The sequence below is a fragment of the Lethenteron reissneri genome, chromosome 20, assembly GCF_015708825.2.
Source record: "Lethenteron reissneri isolate LAM-NWPU_2019-01 chromosome 20, ASM1570882v1, whole genome shotgun sequence".
Classification (NCBI taxonomy): domain Eukaryota; kingdom Metazoa; phylum Chordata; class Hyperoartia; order Petromyzontiformes; family Petromyzontidae; genus Lethenteron; species Lethenteron reissneri.
The window spans coordinates 11,225,560-11,253,250 of NC_083798.1; the positions used below are offsets into that span (position 1 = coordinate 11,225,560).

At 49.7% G+C, this 27,691-nt stretch overlaps 2 protein-coding genes and 1 pseudogene across 2 annotated transcripts in view; 2 read left to right on the top strand and 1 right to left on the bottom strand.

Annotated features, from left to right (window-relative positions):
* The window catches only part of LOC133344519 (polypeptide N-acetylgalactosaminyltransferase 13-like), an 11,526-nt gene extending 11,032 nt beyond the window's left edge, over window positions 1-494 (bottom strand). The window contains exon 1 of the mRNA XM_061554495.1: window positions 428-494. Within this exon, the coding sequence (XP_061410479.1) occupies window positions 428-494 (67 nt within the window). The remainder of the gene's footprint in view (window positions 1-427) is intronic.
* A 900-nt stretch (window positions 495-1,394) lies between these two features.
* Window positions 1,395-17,039, top strand: LOC133344520 (sorting nexin-13-like; annotated as a pseudogene).
* Window positions 17,040-19,100: 2,061 nt separating this feature from the next.
* On the top strand, window positions 19,101-24,016 carry LOC133344488 (DNA-directed RNA polymerase I subunit RPA43-like). Its single transcript, XM_061554461.1, has 4 exons — window positions 19,101-19,399; window positions 21,272-21,413; window positions 22,075-22,283; window positions 22,781-24,016. Exons 1-4 carry the CDS (start codon window positions 19,134-19,136, stop codon window positions 23,382-23,384), a joined length of 1,221 nt encoding a protein of 406 aa, XP_061410445.1. The 5' UTR covers window positions 19,101-19,133; the 3' UTR covers window positions 23,385-24,016.
* The last annotated feature ends 3,675 nt before the right edge of the window (window positions 24,017-27,691 follow it).

Genomic DNA, 27,691 nt, shown 5'->3' on the forward strand with positions numbered 1-27,691 from the left:
GTCGCGCTCAAGCCCTCGTGTGTTCAGTGCAGTAGAAACAATTTGGGTTTATTTAGCGGCGTCCGATTGCGAGCACACTTCAGGAGCTGTACCGAAAACTTGGACGTATTTTAATGTGTTGAGAGATGCTTCGGTCATAGTGGAGGACAAAAGAGGATTCTTGAGACCTGCACAGCACAGATGGCTGGGGGGGAAGGGAGTTCCAGACTATGGAGGAGATGCACGACTATTGGGCAGTGGAGGGAGAGAGCGTGGCGGTGAGCGCCGTGCAATCTCGCACGGGCTGTACTTCGTGAGATAGGCGTCAAGCCGGCGGACGTGACCTTGCCTGAGCGGACACTGTCACGGTGATTTTCCACACCGATGGCGACGCTGCAGTGTCACACGGGAGATAGAGGTTTTAGGGAGACCGGGCCCTACGCCGTACATCTCTGCAGCGCCGTGCGCAGACGTGTGCTCCCGCCTGCGCTGTGCGATCGCGACTCGTGCTTCATCAGCGCCACGCATGTCTGGCCCCCCGATATTTGATACGGACGTCAACATGGCCCTGCCCACACTGCGCCCGCACCGCACACCTCCAATGAGCACTTTGGCTACGTACGGCGCAAAATAAATTCAGCATGCATACTTACACCGACATTTCCAAATTGGCACCGTTCGGGCTTAATTTCTCACCGAATATTTCCCGGGTCGCTGGTAGATTGAGAGTTGGCACGTGACTAGCAGCCAGAGCCATAACAGGAGTTATACCGGATGTGGTGTGTCGGTGCGGGGATATTTTCCCTGCCACTGACTGAGACAGACGCGGCTGAATTGGAGCCCCGCGCTAACGTTGGGGAGTTTTTACTGACGAACCGGTTCGTGGGTGGCAGCCCGTGTGAATTTCAGATCGAATGGTGGCACAAAGCAGAGGCGGTTCCTCCTGCTAATAGCAACAACGTCATTGGCGATGAAACCACTTCGTAGCATTCGACATCAAAGAAAACAATTAGTCCTGCCAAAAATGCATGCTTGCAATGATACGTGACTTTTTTGTGTACGAATGTATTTATATTCGTGTGTGTTGTGTTCTAGTCTTTCGTATGGCAGCAACTTGTTCGGGAGATAGATGCCATTGTCGAGGTCTGTTAGCCAGGAGCACAGACTTTGGTGGTTTATCCAAAATAAAGCTTTTCTTTTGGTGGTCAAGAAAGTCTTCGTGTTCTACAGTGGTTTACTTTGTGGTCCATAGTTTGGAGTTGCATGGCCACAAACGCACGACTGTGGCCTGCATGTCTTGTCATGTAGTTCATGGTGACCCCTGCAGTCACTAGAGGCGCTACATTCACCACGTTGTTAAAGCGGAATCGGTGTTTATTTGAATCAGATCCTCATCCGTGACATTTCAGCAAACGATGGAGGGAGGTGGGGTGCATGAATAGTTCCACCACCAGTAATATTGTTTGCACGTAGAAAATAAGATTATCTTCAAATCACTGGATGGTTACCCAAACACAAAGCTTTATGATCTCATAGTATGAATACGAATGACGAGATTCCACGGAGGTACATCAAGTATATCTGCTGAGGTTGTCTTGACCAGCTAAAGCACGACTTATAATAATTTCTCTCCTCGCAGAATATTAATCATGTTTAAAGAAAAACCAAAAGCATTGTTTAATTCACCAAAATCGCACGTGCTCTTGTACGAGGGCTGCCAGAGATGGTTTGGGAGTGCTAATCATTGACTAAGTTGTAAGGAGTAACCAAACTACGACACTAAAAAAAAAAATTCCACGTAAGGCCCACTAAAAATAATAGCTCAACGAAGTGGCTTATCGTATGGACATTTATAGACACCAAATACTCTAAACGCATGTTCCTAAATGTGGAGGGAAAAACCGGAGTGCCTGGAGAAAAGTCCACGTTATCACAGGGAGAACATGCTGACTCCAAATATCCAGCAGGCGTCAGGGTCAGGATCGACCCGACAACCTCCTGCATACCAGGCGTAGCAGGGTTTAATTCTAAGACCAGTCCAGATAAAGTAAATAACAATTTATGGACGAAGGACATGTCCATCTGCAGTAGACGTACAGGCTACAATACTCCTGCGTTTGAGAGAAGGCCTGGATAACGTTCGTGCGGTGGATTGTGCACTAGGAGTGATGTCTGTGCCGTCCCTTGAACTCCCCCCATCACCAACGTACACCGGTCAGCGTGGTGCAGTATGCTCGATTAGATCAAGTTACTCCCATGACCAACAAGTGACGAAGGGACTGTTAAAAGGGAATTCTGAAACAGGTTTTTTTTTTAAATGACGTGGAATGAACATTGGGCCTCTGTCATTTGTAGCAGCAGCAGCAGCTGTCATTGTGAGTGGCTCTCGCGGTGCTGGGTGCGGACGACAGGGCTGGGGCGGCGGGGGGGATGGGGGTGCGACGTTGCAAAGTTGTGATGCCTGGGCGGGCGCACGTGCACCGTATGCCTCCTCAGATTACATGCAGAGCATGGCGGCGCAGGCGCTGCTGTTTTTCTGGCTCATCGTGGAGGGCTACCGCGTGACGGCCGAGCAGCAGCTGGACGCGCTGCACACGCGGGAACGCGTCGGCGCCCCGCGCCACGCGCCGCCCACGCACAACCTCGTCGTCATGCTGCGCAACGCCGCCATCGGAGTCTACGAGCAGTACCTCGGCGAGAAGGTGGCCGGCGCGCGAGCGACCGGGCGGCGTCGATGCTGGCGCGCAGCTCGTTTGTACAGAACAACTGTCGAGTCGTATGGTGGCGACTGTTGCCCAGCACTAGCGTGCCATGTGTGTGTGTGTGCGTGTCCCACGGGAACATCAGTGACGAGTCATACCTTTGTCGACTTGGCCTTAAATGAGTACCTGGTGCGATGTGTAAACATCAGCACTGGGGAGACAAGTGACTGAGCATGGTTCTGGCCACACCACTCACTCCTTTGTTGCACTCGCATTCAATGTTTCTTTGCTAACAGCACTTCCCCTACCAGTCTACGTTGGCTACACAGGAAGTCTTTCTCATTGTCCCACGTACCTTCAGCCGGGTTGGATATAGTCAACTCCGTAGGCAAACTGGACGAGGCACAGGGTTCACCTTGATTGGTAGGCCTCGCCGTGCCAAAAACCCAAGCCGACGCTGACCGCTGTGGTCCTGGAATCGGCCGAGTGGCTGGACAGGGTTGGGGGTCGTTGAAAAAGACCTCGGCTAGTGCGGCCCAGCCCTACTGCCCACGCTCCAGTCCACCTCCGCACGCGCACCTGGGCCGCTTGCGCCAACACCAATAGAGGAGCCACTTGCAGCTTAAAACCAGCCGGCTTAGCGCGAGCATGGGCCACGGTCTGGTAATTGAAATTTAGCAGTGATTACAGGATTAGACGTTTAATCTGTAATCTATGAGAACTCGCTTCAAATTTAACCCAAATGTTTGCATTTTGTCATCTATTCACCTGTATTGACATCGGCCGTTAATGATGTTTGTGTGTGTGGCACGTGATGCCCTGCGCTGCATGCAGGCGTCCCCTCGCGTCCGCGTGGAAGACTTGATGCTGGCCAACTTACGCGAGAAGCTGCACAGGGAAGATCTTCCTCCCAACTTGTTCCCGGCCCTCTTCGATGACATCCAGAGGAAGGTTGGTCCGCCAGTCGTACTTTGTTTTTGGGTCTGTTGTCATCGTTTTGCTTTTTTTATGGGGCAATAATTGCGGTGTTTATTTAACATGGCGCGACTAAGAACCCTAATTGTAGTGTACGCATGTTGGTCACCAATCCAAGATTATCTTCTGAGATCTGACAAGATTTAAACATGGGCAAAAATAACTTTACGTAAACTGTACACACAGTTAGATTTGCAGTGTGTGTATATGTGTCATTATTTTAATATTGTGTATAATTATTAAAGTACTCACTGGATGTGTGTGTGTGAGTGTGGACCTAGCGTGGCGCAAGTGACGTGATGTCGTCACCACCACTTGGTGACAGATGCGGGTTGTATGTTTGCACAGTGTGTTTGTATGAAACTGGGCTGGCACAAACACCGTGGTGACATCACCACCACTTCTTGGTGAAATGGCGACTTTACGCACTTGAGTTTTGTGTGCGTGCCTGTGTACGTATGTGTGTTTGTATGTGTGTGGAGAGCTGTGGTTCAGTGGTCAGTGCACTGCTTTGTGGACCTCTTGACCTGGTTACAGCTAACATCTCAATGGCAAGTGATATTCTGAACTGGTCTTGGGGACCTCCCCGATGTCAGCTCAGCCTTAAATGGGTACCCGGTACAATGTGCTTACATCAGAACTGTGAAGGCAAGGTGGCCAGGCACGGTGCTGGCAAAACTACCCCATCGTGCGCCGTGCCAACCTTAATACGTGCTCACTGACGGCACTTTCCGCAACACTCCGTTAAAGGCTCCATTGGGGGATCTTTGTCCGTTTTCTGTGTATGTGTGTGTGTGTGCGTGTGTGAAGGTGTACGATACCATGCTTCGAGATGACCGCTACTACCGGGCTTCAAGCAAAGCTCGTTTTACGTCAAAGCGCTGGCCGAGCTGGACATGCTCAGGAGCCGAGCATCCGGGAGGGGGATGATTCGGGTAACGGAGCTTCTGGGATGGGGATGATTGTGGGTAACGGAGCTTCCCGGAGGGAACGATTCGGATAACGGAGCTTCTGGGATGGGGGACGATTCGGGTAACAGAGCTTCCGAGAGGGGAACGATTCGGATAACAGAGCTCGCTAGCTGCGCACGGCACACGGCCGCTTCCGGTGACGACCCGCAGGGAGATTCCCATTGATGCGGCCCCACGCGATGGAGGTCGCGGTTTGAGTTTTGAACTTTAGTCGAGCTCTGCGTTTGTTGCTCTCGCTTGTCCGAAGTCCATTATCTTCACCCTGCATCGGTTGCCTCTCGAGCGTCACCAGTGGCGCGCACGCACAGCCCTTTTGTCAATGCCCTGTTGGGTTCGGGCTCCCCACGCCAATGCGAGCCGTGCCGGTTGTCTGACCGTACTTAACAGCCGCTCGTCAATGGGAGTTGGTGAAGATGGTGGGGAGGGGAGCGTAGAAGTGGGAGAGTTGATGCCCAGTACAATGACGGGTTTTGCTGTGCTGCCATTCGCCGCCCTCCACGGCCTATAACAACCGGACGTGCACGTTCATCACCCGCGTGGTTTAAAACAATTCACTTGCGCATTTAGCAGCACTCTTGTAGCACCGTAAAGTCTGTATCCCCAGGGGGTTATGGTGAATGATACATTTACGTGAACGTCTTTTGTTTGACAGAATCCTACAATGGGTCCTCCGGCGAGCAGCTTGAATGTGGTAAGAGAAGACAATGTCACAATACGTGTGCGATTGCGCAACTGTAGCCTAGTAAAGGATTAGGAGTGAGTTTTTTTTTTATAGTAAGCTCATTTTTTTTGTGTGCTTAGCTTGTTGTCCTTCCCCCGCACCTCAGATTTCGCATGGGTGGCTGCATACGGTGCGACGGACGTTCTACATACATACATTTGCTGGGATTAAAGTTTTACAATAATATTAATAACAAACATTTGTTTCCAAGTCACATCCTTTGCCTGCTGGGCCTTGTGTGCCAGTCCCTAGATGACCTGTCTCTGACAGCCCAGACGCCCAGCCCAGAAGAGCCCGGGCAGCTCCAAGCACAGATCACCGAAACCGGTAAATGCCACCCTCCGCACGTCGGCTCAGTTGCCAGGCAAACACGGTCGAAGCAAAAAGTTTTGGCGCCTGCAGAGCGCCGGTGGTCGTTGGTGTCTTGTGGCCGAGCCTCACAAAGCGTCCGCTTGCCCCGGTGGCAGGGGTCGGCAATGAACACGGCAAGTCCTACACGCTGTACGCCATCACTGTGATGCGCCGCCACCCACGACGGCAGCCAGGACAGCTGGGACACGTTCCGGCGCTACAGCGACTTTAACGACCTGCACATGCGCATCACCGAACAGGTGAGGGGCTCCCGCGCGCCCCCCGTGGCCCCCCCCCCCCGCCCCCACAAACGCGCGTCGTGCACGCGCATTGACGCTTTCAATCCTGCCTTATATTGGCAAACGCATTTTCTCATTACCACCGCCTTGAATATAAAATGTATATAATAGGCGACGTTTCTGGCCCTCTCTGGGTGCTGTAAAGAACGGCCATTGCCTTAAGCGTCGCATATTATAGTCTTCTTATTTAAGGCAGTGTTAGTGACTAATGTATTTTGTTGGTTTGTTGTTTGTACTCGTGCACCAGTTTTAACGCAGTATCGCCAAATAATTTGTTTACTTCTCGTGAGCCATCCAGTGGCTGCCAAAGGACAGTATCTTGGCTCCAATTAAGTCAACAACTTGACAAGGTTGTGTATTTAGTTGACAGAGATGCCAGGTAACTCAAATTCGTGTTAAATATTTTATATTCTTGGTTCTTTCGGTACAGTCATGTAGGAGGGAAACAATAAAATTATAAAAATATAAAACATTCTTTTATTGTTTCCCTTCTACGTGACTTTACGAAAGAACCAATAATATGAATCCCTACGTGTCACGAAAGCTTTAAATCAAAATTCAATATTTTACTTTACAATTGCATGGTCACATGTTCCCAACATGCAGCTCATTATGAATGCACGTTACTCTGTTGGTCTCTTTATTTGTCCCTGTTTTGTGGTTGATCAGTTTGAGAACCTGGCCAATTCGCTGAAGATGCCCGGCAAGAAGACCTTTAAGAACATGGAGAAAGAATTCCTGGAGCGGAGGAAAAAAGAGCTCAATAAGTACTTGCAGGTGAGTGAATGGCTTCAGCCTCCCACCGAATGAACCTAATTGCGCCCGATTACATCAGATCTGCGAAGTGAAGCAGGTTGGAGCCTGGTTACCACATGAAGATGGTCGACCGCCAGTGTTTCCCAGGTGCTGTAGGCATGTCGCTGCGAGGTGGCCAGGAGATGCTTACCCATTGCCTGGTGGGTTGATCCAGGTTTTTCAGTTTCCTTCCACATGCAGCCCAACACTCATTAATGGGATTGCCAAACATCCCAGTGGAAAACCTTGCCGCATAACAATTCTGAGACTACATCTGAGCGATAAGCTCAGAGACAAGGAAGAAGAATACGCATGAACATGGGGTCCTTCCTAAACCTTCAACGAGTCTTAAATACCTGAGCCCAGAACGGCAATGACCGGCCAACCCCCCCACCTCCCCCAAAGAAAATCCCTTCCTTCCCCCCCACACACCGCACCCTGATCAGTCCAGTGTGCCTGAAACCGTCAATGCCCCCTGGTAATATCGCCCCGAACATCACGATGTATAATATGAGGGAGGATGTGAAATAATAAATGTTTTATGAAAATAGAATTCTGAGACTTAGCGAGGCTTTTTTATATTATTATTTGGCATTCGTATTAGCTCATTGATTAAATCAGCTTATGCGCATTTGCACGTTGAACTTATTTCGCACCGTACGCAGCCAACCGTGATAATTAGTGGTGCGGGAGTGATTGCAACGGCTTGGGGAGGAGACTTTCATCCAGAAGTGGATTGATTATGGCTGATGATGATGATGGTGATAACAGTGGTTAGTATCGTGACTAACAGACGGGTGCCGTGAGCCACGGCAGTCGTGTGCCATTCACATGAGCGCGGCTGCATGAGATTTCTCCGGTGGAGTCGTGTGAAATAATAAATAAATAATGTACAGCTATTCTCAATCTACTGCTGGATGAAGGCCTCCCCACGCCACATCGATCATTAGGGGAGGCGGGGGGGGGGGGTGGTGTGGTTATCGACTGGGAGATTGCTCCGCTGATGAGTAAATGCGACCTTGCAGGAGATTCTGAACGCGGAAGTGATCAAGGCGCACCCAGGCCTGTCCACGATCGTGTTCGTCTTCCTGGAGAACAAGCCCTACAACAGGGGCAAGGGCGACTTCGCGAGGAAGGTTCGTCGCACGGACTTGTGCGCACCGCAGCAGCCGTGCACCGGGACAGAAGGCGTGTGGCGTTTGTGGCATGCAATTATCAGACGGGTTGCCGTGGCTATGTTTGATATCTTCGTGTCTTTTCTACATGGAGCCAGGTGCTCTTAAACGTCACGTGATACGCCGATTAAACGTCAATACATGCAATGTCTATCCCAATTTTTTAAGACTTTTCTAAATATCACATTCCAATGCGGCTAAAGTGCCCGAGTCCATGCTAGCTCCTCTCCATTGCGTTGTGAGAGTATTTTGCTGCTGATATATATTTCCCCGCGATAAGCCACTTGGTTGACCTATCATTTGTGGCCAGGTCGCTTCTGAAAAAGAGTTGAATACCTCGGTGGGCCTTACCTGATAAAGTAAAAACCGTTTAGCGTAGTTTAGTAAGCCACGTGTCTTGTCTTCTCGCGCACTTTCACGTCAACAAACATCTGTGTTCAGAGTATTCCGATGCAAACGTCGCATCATAGAACCGCTTTTGCTGCTAATGCAGTTGATCCCAAATGCTCCTGTCAGCATTCTTGCATTGCCCCAATACCCCGGGTCACCCCACTGCTTTCCATTCCAATCCCAGGTCATTTTCAAGATCGCACTCACCATGTTCACAATACTCAATGGAGTCACACCTGCCTAGCTCTCCCTCCGCTGTAATCTCACGCTACTCCCCTCTACGCACTCACCTACCTCTACCCTCTCTGGTCATCCTTTGCTCAGTAGGAGATTGCTCATTTTCTGCTGTCCCTATGATTTGGAACTTGCATCTCCCAGCCATCCATGCTGTTGCACCTCCCCCCCTGTTCAAGTTCACACTAAAGCATTTTTACTTTTCTCTGCCTGACTGATGCCTTCATTCTCTATTTAAAAACAATTATTCCTATCGTTTCTGCGCTGCGTCTTGAGATGCTGTCACACGTAGACGCTATATGAATCCACACCATATATTGTATCGGACGCGATATGAATCCACACTGTATTGTAAGCGTGCCACGGTTAAATGGGTTTTCCTCCCGAGCTTTTCCACTGCCATCGAGGGGAGCTGGAATGCAGCAGGGGGGTAGGGACTGACCACGGCATGCACGCGTGCATTCCGGCACCGCCGCAGATGGACACCCTGGTCAACCCGCTGCGCAATTCGGTGCGCAACGTGTCCAACGCGGTGCGCGCCTTCCCCGACAACTTCGTCGAGGGCATGACGCGCGTCTCCGACAACATGGGCCGCATGTCGGACAAGCTGAACAACGAGTTCAAGATTTTCAGCAGCAAGGTGCGTGGCGAGCCCAGTGCAAAGGTCACCGCCAGGAACCCTGGACACCCGCTTATCTCGATTATCGGGTGTCGTGCCAAGACCAAAAGGGGCCACGTTTCCTTGAGCATGCACGTACCTCGCTTGTTATTCTTTCCTACGGCAGGCAGTCGATCGGCAACGTCCGTGTCGAGGTTGGTGGGCGAGCTATCGGACGGCTTCAGGAGGTAGCCTCCTGGTGAATATCTGAAACTCTGCCGGCGTACGATCAAAGCGGGCAGTGACGTTGCTAAGTTTGCTGACCTCAGTCATATTGTGGAAAGAAGAATACCTTCTTTAAGAGTCATAATACATGCAAAAGGTGACATCTCAAAACCAACAAGTGTGACTGCGACCATGGCATCACTCCTTACATCGTGCCGTGCACGCCAAGTGACGTCACCATACTGCGTGTATAATGCACGCAGCATTGTGATGGAATAGAATAGGCTTTACCCCTTTCTGGCAATAATACAGGAGGTGTGAAGATGTTCAAACGCCAGAGACTCCCATTGCAAGGCATCAAGTCTGCATTAACCACATATGCGTGTGGTAAAACATGCAAAGAAGCATCATTTTGGTACCAGCTAGATGGGTTCCATAGGCACGCAACATTGTTTTCGGCCAGCAACCCAAACAAGGCATAATCGTGGCTATATTATTTTAAACAGCAGCAGGACATAACTTTCTTGCAAAACATAATTTTGTCAAATGACTAAAACCAATTGATAAATATCTTAATTCATTGTTGTGAATTTGATTTGCTGGACGATGCGTTTGAGTTCTTAATAAAACCCATACCATTTGTTTGCGTGTGTGTGTAAAATCCCAAGCACGTACAATTACTATCTTGTTGGGTTACAATTGATAGAACAAACCAAACAATGGAATGAATACTAAGAAAGTACTTTGATAGAATGGAATGGCAGCGTATGTATCGAGATGAATGCTGCAGGGTCTGTGTTTTAATGAAATCGAATGTCTGCATATACGCAATGTTCTTGGCATCCCACCACGGTGGTAATTTTAATTGCACTGAATGGAATGGGCACGTGGTTAGCCGGGTGTCTCTCCGCGCCGGTGTTAACGTGAAGTCTACGGCGTGTGCTGGCGCCGCAGGTGCCCACTCTGCTGCCGCGCAACACGCGACCCACTGTGCTCGACGACTGCCGCGTGTCGGCGCAGCTCGACGAGAACGTGAGTCGTGGTCCCCCCCCCCTCCGTCCCCCTCCGTCCCCCCCCTCCTGTCCCCCTCCCTCTGTCCCCCACTCCGTACCCCCCCATCTCCCCATCACGGGACCCTTGCCAGACCCCCCCCGATTGTGCGATCCTTCTCTGATCGTCCCCCCCCCGTCTCCCTTCTGTCCCAGGCTGACGACAACCTGCCTCTGCGGATCATGCTGCTGCTCATGGACGAGGTGTTTGACCTGAAGGATCGGAACCAGTGGCTGAGACGAAACATTAAGAACTTACTCCAGCAGTTTATACGCGCCACGTTCGGAGACATGATTAACAGGTATAATGACGTGGCACGCTAATCATTCACCCCGACAGCGGTTCGATGCTTTGATATGAATCGGTTTCATTATCTCAGCTGGTAAAGCCACATTGAGCTTCGCAGATCTGTTACAAGGACAGCCACAGCCCAAAATCGTCGGTAGTGGCGGCAGTTACAGGACAATGTAGGAAGGGAATCTGCAAACTGAGAAGAGCAAAAGCAACAATCGTTAACACAAAATCCACCGCCAAAACTAACTGCACACATGATTAAGAATAAACAGTGCTTGCATACAAATAAAAAAATTGCGTCGACAAATCCTGTCACAGGTGCTTGTATTTAAACCGTAGAGTACACAACCAGAGCTTAGTTTCGGCATTCATAGCAAGTGTGGCGGAGGTGATCCTGCTGCATGGCTTTAAAACAGGGGTGGGGAACCTTTTTTCTGCCAAGAGCGATTTGGATATTTATAACATTATTCGCAGGCCATACAAAATTATCAACTTAAAAATTTGCCTGTTATATTTGGTCAAACATTTAATTAACTCGCCCCCTAATGTGATGGCTGGAACTGCTTCTCTTTGGCGAGGCGTGTGATGCTAGCTGGTATTGATGATGTTGCTGCTACTCGCAACTGCTTTTCCAGGTTTGCTCCTAGATTTATTGAATTTCGAGTCCCGCCTGCAGTTGCCTTGGCAGGGCCACACCAAATGATTCCGTGGGCCTTGTACGGCCCGCAGGCCGGACGTTCCCCACCCCTGCTTTAAAACGTGCAGATTCAAGAATATCCAGCCCTCTCTTTTGTGGTTACTGTCCCATTTGTATCGTTTCTTGCCTAGTCTGTCTCATGTGTATAGGTTTGTCTGCTCCATCATCTTCAATGTAACATGAGTATACCATTTGCATATAATTTATACAAATTCGAATTCAACTTTAATCACACATGAGCCAATGAATTATGAACAGTAATGCATGCATTTATTGTTACATGCCTAAAAGCCACGGTGCAACACAGAATTACATTGATATGCAAAAGTATTTTATAATTCAGGATGTAATAATGACGATAACAGTGACGACAATGTGATGTGGTAAGCCATTCGAAGGGCGCTGAGCAGTCGAAAAATAGAGATAACAAAACCTATAAAGTGATACATTAATTGCTGTTTTCAAGTTCTTTACAAGGGAAAGAGTTAGCAAGAGCCATTACAACAACAAGGTTGACGTTTTATTTATCATCCTGATATATCTATTTTTAAAGATACTTAACTTATTGTGCGTTACATAATATAGAATTAAGCAAGTGAAACACTTTCTCTGTCCACAGTTGCCACTTTGGAAAAACTTCCGTAAATATTGTTTTACAACCACGCAGCTTGGCATTCGTGATGCAGCTCGTGAAAGTGCGGGTGCAAGTCCACGGGCTGACATGCACGTCGATAAGCCTGGGCCAGGGGTCGGCAGGAATTTGTTTGACTTTTTTTTCAAATTCGGTACAAAACTCAATATTTCAAGAGCCACAATGCATGTGAATACATGCATACACCAATACCAATATCCGCCATCCACCACTAAGTGACGTCACCATGGCGCCTGTGCCAGGCCAGGTGCACCTTGAGGACACGTGAATACATACACACATACGTAGACAAAGATCCCCCATATAGCCTGTAACAGACTGATGGGGCAAGTGCCGTTAGCACAGCACACCAGGGGGTGGGTGGCCAACACCACGCCTGGATGCCTTTGTCTCCCTCATGGCTAAGTTTAAACACCGCACCAGGTACTCATTTGAGGCTGAGTCGACCTAGGGGATGCCCAGGACCAGTTCAGATAATCGTCACTGGTGTTGTACATACACACATGCATACGTACAGACGTACATTATGTCACGAAGCAGTCTGTAAAAAAAAATGAAATCACGACGTTTCGGGCGCAACACAAGCGTCCTTGTGTTGCGCCCGAAACGTCGTGATTTAATTTATTTTAATTTTTTTACCTACGTGACTTTACCGTAAAAACCAAAGAGTATAATTGGTGCATTTAACCTGTACAATGTAAAACAAATCTTATGTTTGCACTCGCATTTTTCAGTTGTGTAGATAGTGGGGTGAATATGAATATTGATATTTCTTTTCAGGAAAATTGTTGACCATGTCGACTTGATGACATCACCGGAGCAGGTGGCAGAATATGTCAAGCGATTTCGGTAAGAGCGATATCACCTCTCACGGACGACCACGTGTGTTTTTGCATACTATTGTGTGTTATTAGATTGTGCTGTTGTGTTTTTGACCAACAGCCTAAGTAGCCGCAAGGTGCTGTATATATATGTAAATGATCTGTCTAAAATTGGTGAAAGCTGGAACGAGCCAAACCATTTATTTCCTATTCATAGACGTTTGTGAAGTTATTGGAGGGGCTTCTAAGCCACATGGCTCCCTGGGGCTGCAGGTAATCCATATTGGATGACTCTGCTCAACATGCTGTGTATTCCTTGCTGCGAAGTATGGTTTATAAACCTCGACATCGTGGAATGACACCGAAAGATGGAGATGGGGGGCGCATGTGGACTTGTGAACATACACAAGTTACAGATGTCATATTGAGCGCTAAGAAAACTAACTGGCCAAAGCCAGGAGAAGTCACGAGGGAAGGGATGATGGCCGGTGGTCGAGACTGATGATTGAGCGCTAGCCAAAAGGATGGAATACGCTGGAGAAGGACACCCACCGTAGAGATGGAGGAATACTATCAGCTCAATTACCAGTAGGTTGTAGATTCTATTATAGTCTATTTCGGATTTATATCGCGCCCTTTCCAGAGCGCTTTAAAATGCAAGGCCGATGGCGGTCAGTGAGTTGCATCACAAGACTGCAAGAGAAGGCAAACAGCTTGGGGCTTCGTCCGGCGGTTAATAGATTGTCTGATGATAATCGTGAGCCAACCCTTGATGCCCTCACTGGCATTGAGAAGACGGACAATCTGGCTACATGGTGACCATCCTGTCGCGCGTGTTAACTCTATTGCCTGGCGCTCCATCGTTACCACCAGCCATCCATTCTTACGACGCGCCCTGTCCAAGTCCACTCTCCGTTCTTAGCAGGCCACCGTGAAGTGTGCCCGTGTGCCGGCTGTGCCCTGCAGGGATTCGCTCTGGCCTGGAGGGATACTGGCCGAAACGCCACCGCCACGGAACCTGCACACCCACATGAGGACGAGGGTGGCGGCGCAAGCCAAGATGTTGAGCAGCATGCCGGGTAACTCCGTCGACGGCACCCGAGCTACCGCGCCAGAAGTGACGCACCGGCCGCGGCGCCGTCTAAACCTCGAACAAGCGACGTTTTCTCTCTGGCAGTCAGAAGGAACTCGTGCCACTGAAACTCTACGTGTTAATTTGTCTGCTCTAAAAACGTGGTAGCCAGTACCGCTGTCTCTACTCAATGTTGTTTGTTGAAAGCGTTAATACATTTGCTCTCTCCGTCTGTCCTCTTTCTGTAACAGCGGGGGAATACCTTAATAAAGCTAATCCAATATGAGCAAAACATTTGTATACGGTTGTGTTGCTGTAAGGGACTTGGCATATTTATAACTGGCCAAATTGATCAAAGCGTTGCCTCAAACTTGGGAGACATAAAACAGGCAAAAAGTTACATCTTTTTCTCCTAACAGCTATCCGTCAGCTTCCTATGCCGCTAATGAAATATTTCCAAAAACAAATGCGTGCTGGAAAACTACGCAATTCATGCGCATTTTACTGAACGTATTCTCCTCACTCGCAGATGAGCTCAAGCACATCTTGGGCGCTGAGACCATGCGCAAGGGCCTGCTGCGCGTGTTTGAGATGTTCCAGCACCGGCAGCTGAACCGCCGCCTGCTGTACGTGTGCCTGGAGGGCCTGCTGGAGAGCCTCTACCCAAAGAATCGGCTGCACCAGCTCTTCCTCCGCCTGCACTCTCGCTCGCCGCGCCTACAAGCATTCCACGGTCGCTCGCCCACGGGCAGTGCCAAGGGTGTCTCGGTCAGGAGGTGACACGGACGCTGCTGCTGTGTGCCGACGCGCCGTCTCGCTCTGCCTTGGCGCAGTCCTCCTCTTAGCCGCTCGGCGGCGTGGCACGAGCGCCGTGGCCCGGCATGGGAAGCCACGGCAACTTGTGGGCACGCTCGCGCGCGAGTTGTCACGCCGCGTGGAGCGTGGCGGATCGGAACTCCCGCCTTGGAGCCGTTTGGATTTTTTTGTGAATTTCGTGGCTGTTGGCGGTTGACGTCCAGACTTGAAAATGCTTTGACCATGCATCGACTACCCCGAGGCCTTGTATCCAGTCTCCTGAGGCTTCTGTGAAGATTCTTTTAAGAGAGCACCTGCGTGTCTTCAACGGACACGTGTAATGGAGGGCACTAAGCTACTGTATGATTTTTGTTTCAAATTCGAATGACACGGTCAGCGTTTTAACCACTAATGTATTGCTTCCCCAAGCCGGCGCACATCCACAAATTGTATGTCTCTCGGCAGTTGTGGTGACCAATCGAAGTTGTATGAAATCGTAGTATTTACGCAAAAGTGATTGTTTATCTAATGGAACAGCAGTACTAATTATTTAAGCTGTCTTGCAGAATGGCACCGATGTGGATATTATATTTCGTTGGGTCATAGCCTACCTGTCAATATAGAACTTTAATGACAAACACCCACACCCTAACCTCGGGATTGGAAATCCAGTAATGGGACATCAGGACGAGCAAATGGTGCATTTTGTGAGAAAATAGTTGAGGACATTTTATTTAAAACTTATCGTAGTACAATGTTTACAGGGAAATTGTTATATTTTGAATTAGAGCTGTTATACAAGCAACAAATGGGAGTAGAATTTTTTTCTTTTTGCAGTCCCAACATTTCATAATCCGCGTTCCGTTATACACATTGCAAACGTCCCCTTGCCCCGCTCCCCTCCAGCGCTATTGGTCAATTGAGCTGGAAATATCATTGCCCAAACACGCATGGCACGTGAGCTGTGGGTGCAGCGGGAAGGGTCGACAACTCAAATGGATTTGTGCAACACGTGATCATGCACAATGGAACATTCATATCTGTTCGATTCAAATTTATTGTGCCCACTTAACCAGTGTACAATGAGAATATAATTATCACCTGGAAAGCTGTAAATGCTACATTAGCCAAGGGCTGCGCGTGTGTTTCCTCTGGCCTACCTAGCATTTGTAAAGTGATGGGATCAAGGAGATTTAAAAAAATAATTGTTGTCCCTCACCGAGTACAGTGATGGTGGCACGCTCTGTGTAATTTGCATGCTTGGGAGCTGATTTTTCTTTCTCCAGTGGGCCCCATGGCACATTTTTCCTGCAGTGCTACTTTGCATAGATTGTTTACATTTTTATTATGCAAATGCTTCATCCAAAGTCCAGCTTGCTGTTTGACCCTCTATTTTTCATCACCCCAACTTCCTCCAGCCCACGCGCATCCGCCAATGCTGTCCGTGCTGCCGTTTCACTGATGAGATGTGCAGCAACGTTGGCCAGCGTAAACCTTACAATGTAATTGGGTAACAACAACTCCACGTGAACGCTGCACGTGATGAAGGTCCACTCACTGTCTCTGCTCCCCCAACACTGAACTTTCGTGCACAATCCGCAGTACAAGTCCATCCGTGTGCAATATTTGGAACGTACTATATTGTGGGAAGGTACACATTTCTAGCGCGCTGTAATATTGGCTCGAGGTTCCCCCTTAAAACAATAAACTGCGATATTTTTGTTTTAATTTTCACCGATTTCCACTAAATTGTGCGGTCGCGTATTATTATTATGCATTCTGAGTTTTAACGATTTTAAGAGCACACGATGTAGATTGAGAGCCGTGCCGTGTTGTGAAATATTGTAACGGTGTACTAAATGTAAATGTTTGGCATGGCTTTCCAGTATTTTTGGCATGTACAGAACAGCACACAAGTCTCCCTTTTCCACACGCGCTCAACGCCCCGTTTGTAAATAAGGTCCGATAGGTGTATGTATTTGTACATTAATTGTGTCCATTATGTGCCTGACTGTACTCACAGTGGTTCCGGGGGGGGGAGGGTTCTTTCCAATTGCTTCAGTCAGCCCCATCCTCAATCGAGTCTGACGATTATCACGGCGTTTTTAAAATAATAATACGAAAAAACAATTACAAATAGCACTTTGCCTTTTTATTTTACACTAGATTGTACAGGATGTTGAAGTTAAAAGACTGGACGTGTACACATACTAAAACTAAATAAAGGGTATCTTTTAAATCAACGCGGTTGTCTGCTTTTGCGGTCTTTATCGAGGAGTTTGGTGGGTTTCGTCTTCAAGGCGGTGACATGGCAAAGCGGTGTTCTCATGCCACATGCTCTTGCGAGCCGGTTCGAGAGGCCAAATGCACTCTACTACCACTCTGGTGTGCTGTGAAGATGGGCTATTGCCTGAAACGTCGCCTGCAGTGTTGACATTTTAAATCGGTATCCTGTAGTTCCATCACCGCCCACTGGAGGGCAGCTCTCACACGTGGTGTGTGCGTGCGCGCAGTCCCGTGGCTTTGAGCTTGACTGCTCCGTTGAGCGAACAAGCTACCAAAGGAATTTAATCGGAGAGGTTGAATTCAAACAAGGCTCATTCGTCTGCAGGGTGAAACATGCTCCATAACCTTTTTCTTGGGATCGAGTGCGGTGTGTGGTCCGTGTGACGAGATTGCACAGTGATGATATCGTTCTTAATACGGGTTTTTTGGTTTAGATCACGATCTAACCCAAAAAAAACATGTGTTGTGGATATTGGTCGCGAAAGGCGACTTGTTAAAATTACATCGTTCTGTTGCGCTCGTATTGGTTATACCCAGGTCTCCCTTTGCAAAGAGGCTTTACTCTTAGCGAGATCTTACCTGGTGATACATCTCTATACAACACCACGCGTGCATGTCTGTCTGTCACGCGCCGGGATGACGTCACGCTATTTTGAGGTGAAGTGGAGAATGGTGTTACGACGTCAGAGACGCTGGGGTGTTCAGGAGAGGAGAAATGACGTCACGCGAGATTGGGGCGAGGTTGTGAGGGGGGGAGTAACGACGTCACGAGACGCGGTGGGAGCGAATAGCGGTGATGGCGTCATGAGAGGGTTATGACGTCACGAGACATTGGGGAGGGTTATGACGTCACGAGACGCTGGGAGGTGAGAAGGGTGATGACGTCACGAGACGCTGGTGAGGTTAGGGGTAATGACGTCACGAGACGCTGGGGTGATGAGAGGGGTAATGACGTCATGAGACGCTGGGGAGATTAGGTGATGACGTCACGAGACGCTGGGTAGATGAGGGGTGAAGACGTCACGAGACGCTGGGGAGATGAGGGGTGATGACGTCATGAGACGCTGGGGAGATGAGGTGATGACGTCACGAGACGCTGGGTCGATGAGGGGTGATGACGTCATGAGACGCTGGGGAGATGAGGTGATGACGTCACGAGACGCTGGGGAGATGAGGGGTAATGACGTCACGAGACGCTGGGGAGGTGAGGGGTAATGACGTCACGAGACGCTGGTGAGGTGAGGGGTAATGACGTCACGAGACGCTGGGGAGGTGAGAAGGGTGATGACGTCATGAGACGCTGGGGAGATGAGGGGTGATGACGTCACGAGACGCTGGGGAGGTGAGTGGTAATGACGTCACGAGACGCTGGGAGATGAGAGGGGTGATGACGTCATGTTCTTTCTAAGAAAAGAGAATCTTTATTTAGAATGTTTATTTCTCGCAGTGATTCTGAGCCCGGGGGTGCGAGATGCCTTTTCTGAGAACCGAAGCGGCGCCAGGCTGCAAGTGAACGTTTAAGAGCCACCGATGTAGACCCTGAAGCTCCTTTTTCACAGACTTCCAGTCGTACTCGCGCCTCTTCGAAGACGCCCGGACAGATTGGAAGAGTAGCCCAAGTACCCTCGAGAGAGAGCGAGAGAGACGTGTGCCCTGGAGCTCCCTCGAGCGGCATGAGAGCGACATTGCCTGGCTGCGCCTTCACCTTTGATACATTCGATTCCAGAGCGGCGTAATCGATACTTGTCAGAATCGAGAATCGATTTCGCCTCTAATCGCGTGCGTGGGCCTAGGGTGGCCCTCATGAATCGATTCTAACGGTAGGAAGGGAATCGAGTGTTATCGATTCCTGCACCCACATTGTCGTGCAGTGAACCAACATCATGGCCGCATCTAAACTCAACAGCTCTGCTCACGAATAAAGGCCATTGCCACAGCGTCGTCGTCGTTGTTGTTGTTGACGTGTTGTGTGTGCACCACCGCTACATCAAAATCGCGTGGAATCGAATCGACACGCGTGTGGTCGCTCACTCGAATCGATCCCTCAGCACATGGCGGCCACGCGGCCCACGGCGTGCGGGTCGCCGCGCTTCTCGGGACCCCGACGGTCTTCGGGGGTCGCGGCTTTCGCGGGAGGGTCGCGTCTCTCGGGGGCCCCGGGGTTCGCGGGCGCCGCGGGGCTCGCCCGGGGCCCCGAGTCGAGCCTGGTGAGCGAGAGCTGCGTGCGGCACCTCGCGCTCTTCCCCCGCCACTTGGGCCGACTGCGCAGCGGCATCGGGGAGCAGCTGGACGCCGAGCTGCTGCGCTACTCGGAAAGGTGAGCGGGGGGTGAGGGGGGGGTGAGTGTGAGGGGTGGGTGAGGGGTGAGGGGTGAGTGAGTGGTGAGTGAGGGTGAGGGGTGGGTGAGGAGTGAGTGGTGAGGGGTGAGTTGTGATGGGTGAGTGACTGGTGAGTGGTGAGTGAGGGTGAGTGAGGGTGGTGGGTGAGTGAATGGTGAGTGAGGGGTGAGTGGTGAGTGAGGGGTGAGTGAGGGGTGAGTGTGAGGGGTGGGTGAGGGGTGAGTGGTGAGTGAGGAGTGAGTGTGAGGGGTGGGTGAGGAGTGAGTGGTGAGTGAGTGTGAGGGGTGAGGGGTGAGTGAGGAGTGAGTGGTGAGGGGTGAGTTGTGAGGGGTGAGTGAGGGGTGAGTGAGGGTGGTGGGTGAGTGAATGGTGAGTGAGAAGTGAGTGGTGGGTGAGTGGTGAGTGAATTGTGAGGGGTGAGTGAGGGGTGAGTGGTGAGTGAGGGTGAGGGGTGGGTGAGGAGTGAGGGGTGAGTTGTGAGGGGTGAGTTGTGAGGGGTGGGTGAGTGAGGGTGAGGGTGAGTGAATGGTGAGTGAGGGGTGAGTGAGGGGTGAGTGGTGGGTGAGGGGTGAGTGAGGGGTGAGTAGTGAGTGAATGGTGAGTGAGGGGTGAGTGGTGAGTGAGAGGTGAGTGGTGAGTGAGGGTGAGTGGTGAGTGAGGGGTGAGTGAGGGGTGAGTAGTGAGTGAGTGGTTAGTGAGGGGTGAAGTAAGAGTGGGTGAAGAGTGCTGCGGGGTCAGGAGGGAGTGAGTGGTGGGGGAGTAGTGAGGGGTGAGCAGGGGGGGTGATGAAGGGCGAGGGGGAATGAGTGGTGAGGAGAGAATAAGGGATGGGGCAAAATGAGTGAGGGTGATGGGTGAGTGAGTGGTGAGTGAGTGGTGAGCAGTGGCGGCTCCTGCAAAATCTCTCAGGGGGGGCAAATGTCTGGATGATTGATAAGGATAAGGTCCACCCATGCAATGGATAAATTAACAGCTTAAGCATGTAAAGGCAACTTCACTTATTTAATATTAATGAAAAAGAAAGTGACTCTTACAATACATCTTGTTTGTTTCTATACTCACTATTAATACAATCCACTCAAGTTTCTTTTATTAAAGATTCCACTAGGTGGCGACAAATTATATTGTTGGATGAAACGTGCTTACGTATGATGACGTAAGCACGTATGATGACGTAAGCACGTTAGTGCGAGCCCTCCCGGAAGCCATAGAGAATGCATTGCAGCGCCCCCCGTTCGAAAAAAAAAACATCTTTGAATGTAAGTCTATGGGGCCACTCGGGGCGATTCTCAGCCGGAGTGAAATCGCCCAAAAAGAGGCGGTACTCCACAAAACGTGACATGATGCTGATTGGACTATATCCAGAGGCACAGTGACGGCTCGCGTGACTCTGTGGTTGAATGACATTGGTGGTGCGTCGCCCAATCGCCCTAATGAAGAAACCGCCCCTGGTGGTGAGTGAGGGGTGAGTGAGGGTGAGTGGTGAGTGAGAGTGGTGGGTGAGTGAGTGGTGAGTGAGGGGTGAGTGGTGAGTGAGGGTGAGTGGTGAGTGAGGGGTGAGTGAGGAGTGAGTGGTGACCATGCTTCGCCACGCTGGCCAATGCTGGTTTGTGAGTGGCTGGCACACAGGACCAGTTCAGATGTCACTGACATCTGTGGCCGGGTATCGAACTCAGCGCCAACCACTGCACGGCCGCTCCATACTGGAAATTTGTGAAAAAGAGCTTAGTAGCTCATCGGATTCCTCCTTCTCAAGTCTAAACAGAGATTCTTATTGTGAGCATTTGCACGTAAAAAGTGCCGTGCCCATTCCCAATATTGAGTTGTGACTCTCACCTCCGCTCCTCCAGCCTCAAGGGGGTTCCTCTCGCCTACGACAACATGAAGCTCCTCAGCGGTCTCGGCGACCTCATCGATGATCAGGGATACATCCACATGGACGTCCAAGCGGACTTTGTGGTCTTCCGTCCCAATCCAGGGGACATTCTCAAGGTGCGCCCCATAACGATCTGTGTGTGTGTGCGAGGGATCCGCGTACGCCGGGTCAAATCAAGTGCGGGAGCGTATCCCAAGCAGACCACCTGGGTCAATTAGAATTGCAATTGTCGTTCAGAATGAATTGTAATAAATCATATTGTAATTACAGTCAACAGTGTTGCTGTAATTGTACTTTACCCAGTAGCTGATACCGAGATGGCAGCATCCACAATCTCCAGCATCAACCTCTTGGGTCCCTTCTGGAAAAGTCCACAAGCGAATTCTGTTCCCGGCCCCAAGAGGTCCGACAGCCACGGCCGATCTGATGCGGCCACAAGGCCTGTGGCCTCGGCCTCCTCCACCCCACGTGGTTCTCTTTAACTGGGACAGGGTCATGCGGGTAGCAAGCCTCCGATTAGCACAGTGGTCTCCGCATGGTGCGAAAGAAGTTCAACATACACGCCTCAGTATCCCAAGGTTAGACACCCCCCCCCCCGTGTTTACAATTCCTGTACACCTGTATGTGTGGGTGTGTGCTATATATCGAATGTGTGTGTTAGTACACCATGGTGTATCCTGTACACTCCTGTGTGATCCCTGTACACCGATGTCCCGTGTGTCTTGTACACCTAATCTCTCGTCCGTGCTCCCCACACACCCCTGCGTGCCTGCCCAGGGCGTGGTGAACAAGTTGGGCAGCGCACACGTGGGCTGCCTGGTGCACGGTTGCTTTAACGCGTCCCTGGCCTGCCCGCGCGACGAGCCCGGCGTTCCGTGGCGGGGGGCGGGGCTGTTCCCCGGCGACACCGTGCGCTTCACCGTGACGCACGTCGACTCCGACTGGGCTGGTGTCCTGCTCGTGCGCGGCTCCCTCATCGGCCTCGGGTCAGCGCCGCCGGACAGCCTCGCGTTTGACCCTCGCGTAGTTCCCTCTGGCGACGCCCGCGCCTTATACCACCGTCTCTTCTCCTGCACAACCAAGCCGCGTTGGGGGCCGTGCTGAGCAGGCCCGGCCCGGCTCGGGAGGCGCCGGGTTGTTTTTCCACTGCGAGACCCAACCCGTGCCACGCTGACGCCACGTGCGATGAATGAGTCGAGACCCACGTAGATGATGATGATGATGCGGCGACGCCATGCTTGAGTTGTCCGCCGACTGACGTTGTACGCATTGGACCCGTCCTTAGCCCAGCCCTATGGCTACTCTTGGTCCTTCATCCGTTCTGTATTTGGATTCCTTGCGAGGCCAGCGTGGCATATCTTTAAATAGCGAGTGAAAAACCACCCATACTGGGAGGGTCCTGCGTTGACTCGGCTCGAATGTCGCCAATGAAAAAGTGTGTGTGTTGGGTGCATGTGTAATTGGCCTGTTATTGTCTCTGCAGAGTTCCCGATGAGAGTTATGCTGAGCAAGCGAATGGGGCCGCAAAACAGGAGCATGAGGAGGTTCAGAAAGTCCCGGTCGAGTACACAGACTCTGCGCCGAACGAGAAGAAGAAGAAAGAGAAAAAAAAACGTGACCGAGAGGTCGGGGTGACGATCAAGGTCGAGGAGACGATGGTGGTCGAGGAAGTGGTGGAGCATCGTCATAAAGAAAGAAAAAAGAAGAAATCCAAACGGAAAGGGGAAAGTGATGGAGAAGAACCAATCTGTGACGGCGTCACCAAGCTTCCTGTGAAAGAGGAGCCTGAAAGTGAACTCTGCACGGAGATTGGCAGTGAAGCTTGCACGAGCCAAACCGAAGCTTCTGTTAGCCCAGACCAGAAGAAGAAAAAGAAGAAGAGGCGGCGTGACAGGGATGAGGAGGGGAGCACGGTGCCGCTGAGCGACGGATCCCGCTACCTGAGCAATGACGCGGGACACGAGGCCAATGGAACTTTGACCTCTGACCCAGAAGCCCCAAAGAAGGAAAAAAAGCGTAAGAGGAACTCCGTTGAGGATATTTCGCTTTCAGAATCGCCACTGCCTAAATCCAAAAGAAGAAAGTGAGCCACAGGGCACGGACTTCTCACGATACCAAAGACAATCACCTCGGTGCGAGCCGTTTGCACCAGGAATGCGTTGTCTGACCCTAGTCGTGTTTATGCCTTTGCCTGTGTCGAATAACCACATTTCGTATGTTTTTGATTACCGTGGTTGAAGCTACTTTTTATTTAAATTTGAGATGGTGAGTTTGAATAAAAGTCGTATAAAAGTTGTATAATCAGTTGGAAAACCTACGTATACATGTTTACACCAAGAAAAGTGCACAGCATCAGCGGCTGTGTGTTGTAACGGCGTGCAGTGGTGTTCGTTGAACAATACACTTGTGAGCTAACTGAGTAAGCTGTCTTTACGTGATACTCTGGAAAATGGTTTATATGCCTGCATAAAGTGATCTTTTATAATTGATTTCCTACACGCTGGTTAATCCCATGGTGTGTTGTAGCCAATGCAGGCTTGCAAATGTGAGTGTTTTGTTGGCATGGGAATTATAGTACATGTATTTTCTGAAACGGTGGGTTGTTGTGGATTGTGTGAATATGGTTTGTTTTGAAACTGGGAGGAGGGTGAGAGTGTCATTTGGTCTTTAAATATTTACCGTATCTTTATTTGAAGCTTTCGTGACTGCAGGAATCCACATTCTTTGGTTATTTCGGTAAAGTCACTTCAGTAGAAGAATAATAGATCACGACGTTTCGATAGCAACACAAGCCATCGTCCTCGGGTGAAACAATACAGCAGGCGGACTGCTGAGGCAAGGTGGCAGTAGCTCTCTCGCTTCATTTCCTGCTGCCTCAGCAGTCCGTCTGCTGAGGACGATGGCTTGTGTTGCTATCGAAACGTCGTGATCTATTATGTTTCTACCAACGTGACTGCCGAAAGAACCATAGAATAATGGACCATATGGTGAAGCACTGTAGCCTGCGCTCCATGAACAGAGAAGGAACTACAAACAACAACACCAGCTCTGTCCGCAAGCCCTCTCGTGGCTCGCAGACCTCGACATTGGCATTCAGATCCTGAACATATTGCCGTGCGCAAGAATAGAGTCGTACCTTCAAGCACATGCGCAAGAACAGTCCGCTTTGAAATATACGGCCGTGGGATGTTTACAATGCATTTCAAATATTCGTGTCAGACTCTTTCAAAAGTACCATTAGCCTACGGAACTCTTCCTTGCTTTGGAACATTACAATTAGGGAAAAAGTCTATGTATGTTTAACTTCTTTCGCACGGTACGTAGCCAACCATGTCTATCAGAGGTGCGGGGGAAGGTCAAAAAACAACACAAAAAGCAGTTTTAAAGGAATGAGTTTTTAATCTAGATTTAAAAGTGTGTGGGTTCCTAATCGGAAGGAAGAGCGTTCCAGACGGCCGCAGAAGCGCATCTGAAAGCGCGCGGTGCAGTGTCTGCCTTTGCTTGGTGGCTAGCCGAAAGTCGCCTGCTGCGAGAATGACCAGAGTTCGCGTGATGGTTTGTGCTTTCGTGATTGATGGCCCAGTGCTTTCAGCAATGGCCATGACGTTGAGCTGCATTGCTGGCCAGTGCCCGCTGATGCCCACTCGCCCAAGTCGCGCGAGCCGCGGTGTTGCCAATCCAGCAGGTGGCGATCTCTGTCTGGCCTCGACTTGGAGGGGGGAAGGATGTTTTGTAAGCGTTGGTGGTCCAGCCGTGCCTCGTTGCGTAATCATTCGCATTTGTGGGGCGGTGACACACGGCCTCGGGCAAGGGTCGGCAACCTGCAGCTCCACAGCCACATGCGGTTCTTTAAGGATAAAATGTTGAGTGTTTTTTTTACCGAATTCGAAACAAATGGCGGCTCCTTGTTATTTTGGTTGCCGAGCCCTTGACCATGGAAGTCCATATTCTTGGTTCTTTCGGTAAAGTCACGTAGATAGAAAACAAAAATCTGAATTAAAAGCAAAAAAAACCCACGACGTTTCGATCGCAACACAAGCGGTCTTCATCAGGTCGAGAGAAAAGAGGGGGCAAGGGCATCCAAATGTAGCTGCTTATAAGGGCTCCGTAGTGAGTTGACGGGGTAAAGTGCTGCGCCAGAGACAGGGGGAGCGAGAGGGGGTGGAGATGGGAGGGGGGGATTGCACCTCGCTGCACTCATCCACACTGCTGACGGGAGAGGTTGACAAGGAAACACAAGTTCAAGTCATGACCCAAAGTGGTTGATGACATCTTTCAAATGATTGCTGAGTTTTAAACCGTCGTCTCGGTTGAAATTGTGTTTGTGTCTGTATATATGGATGGCTTCGTGAGCGAATCTTTGCTGATAGCCAGTCGGCTTGCAAAGTACCATCGTCTTAGAGAAGTCCAGTTTACCATGCGAGTCCAATTTACCATGGAAGTCCAATTTACCATGGAAGTTAATTTTACCATGGGAGTCCAATTTACCATGGAAGTTCATTTTACCATAGAAGTTCATTTTACCATGGGAGTCCAATTTACCATGGAAGTCCAGTTTACCATGGGAGTCCAATTTACCATGGAAGTCCAGTTTACCATGGAAGTTACATTTACCATGGAAGTTCATTTTACCATAGAAGTTCATTTTACCATGGGAGTCCAGTTCACCATGGAAGTTCATTTTACCATAGAAGTTCAATTTACCATGGAAGTTCATTTTACCATGGGAGTCCAATTTACCATGGAAGTCCAGTTTACCATGGGAGTCCAGTTCACCATGGAAGTTCATTTTACCATAGAAGTTCAATTTACCATGGAAGTTCATTTTACCATGAGAGTCCAATTTACCATGGAAGTGCAGTTTACCATGGGAGTCCAGTTCACCATGGAAGTTCATTTTACCATGGAAGTTCATTTTACCATGGAAGTCCAATTTACTATGAGAGTCCAATTTACCATGGAAGTCCAGTTTACCATGGGAGTCCAGTTCACCATGGAAGTTCATTTTACCATGGAAGTTCATTTTACCATGGAAGTCCAATTTACTATGAGAGTACAGTTTACCCCATGGGCGTCCAATTCACCCCATGGGAGTCCAATTGACCATGGAAATACAGTTTACCATAGGAGTCCAGTTTACCATGGGGGTCCAGTTTACTATGGAAGTATAATTTACCATGGGAGTCCAGTTTAACATGGGAGTCCAATTTACCATTGAAGTCCAGTTCACCATGGGAGTTTATTTTTCCATGGAAGTCCAATGGGAGTCCAGTTTACCCCATGGGAGTCCAATTTACCATGGAAGTGCAGTTGACCATGGAAGTCCATACTCTTAGGGTTTTTCGGTAAAGCCACGTATAAAGAAAAAATAAATGTAATAATAGCATACGACATTTTGATTGCAACACAATTATCAGGTACGAATGAATGAAAAAACAAACCTAGTAAACTTAGAAATATAATGCAATACAACACAGAGAGTCGCCTCTGTTGATTACGTTCTTCCAAAGAGTGCTAAATTTGAGAGGGAGAGACAAAACACAGACACGGAGACACAGACAGACACATAAGCAGAGAGAGATAACACAGAGACACAGAGAGAGACACACACATAGGCACCGAAAGAACCAGAGAGTAATTTACCGAAAGACCCAAAGAGTATGAATTCCTGCCGTCACGAAAGCTTTAAGTCAACATGGAAGTCCAATTTACCATGGGCAGGGCTCAGAAACCCGCGGCTGCGTTGCTGCATGCGGCTCATCAAGGAGTGTTTCGCGACGTTACTTGTCACGAACCGTCCCGTATTCACCACACCGTACATTGCGGCTCGTGAAATATTTAGTTTATAAATTTGTGTTTGACCGAATTCGAACAAAAGCGTCTTCTCTCCTTGTTACTTTGCTTGGCGACCCGTGGCCCAGCGGGTGGCCCGTTCTCCGCATCCAAGCGTCCGCCCTGGATTATTCCCGCGAGTATCACCACCTTGACAATACGCGTCGTCTGCCTCCCAGTGGGGTTCCATGACCCCGTGACCGCCATTCGCAAGAGGAGCCATTGTGTGCTGGCATCAGAGGTCGGAACATGCCAAAGATTGCGCGAAATTGCTCCATTGGGATTATGCACAGCAGCAATCGTCGTCACCCCCCCCCCAACTACTGACAGATTAATGCCCCAGGTCACTCTTGCAAATTAGCCTCATGGTCCCTCGACTCCTCACCTGGTGAATTAAAGTGAAAGAGAAAAAGTCTGATAATTGTTTTTTTACCCTTTTATCTGGCAACAAAACTGACACCTTTTTTACAAGGAGTCATGTTTGCATAGACCACAATACCTGCAGTCAAAATGCAAACAAAAAACATAACTCTGATAATGTATGCACTGTCCTTGAAGTTGA

Coding starts and splice junctions, on each gene's coding strand:
- LOC133344488 (XM_061554461.1), top strand. CDS start 19,134: ATGGCGGCCACGCGGCCCACGGCGTGCGGGTCGCCGCGCTTCTCGGGA. Junction 21,414..22,074: donor ATCCAGGGGACATTCTCAAG/GTGCGCCCCATA, acceptor GTGCCTGCCCAG/GGCGTGGTGAACAAGTTGGG. Junction 22,284..22,780: donor GGCTCCCTCATCGGCCTCGG/GTCAGCGCCGCC, acceptor TTGTCTCTGCAG/AGTTCCCGATGAGAGTTATG.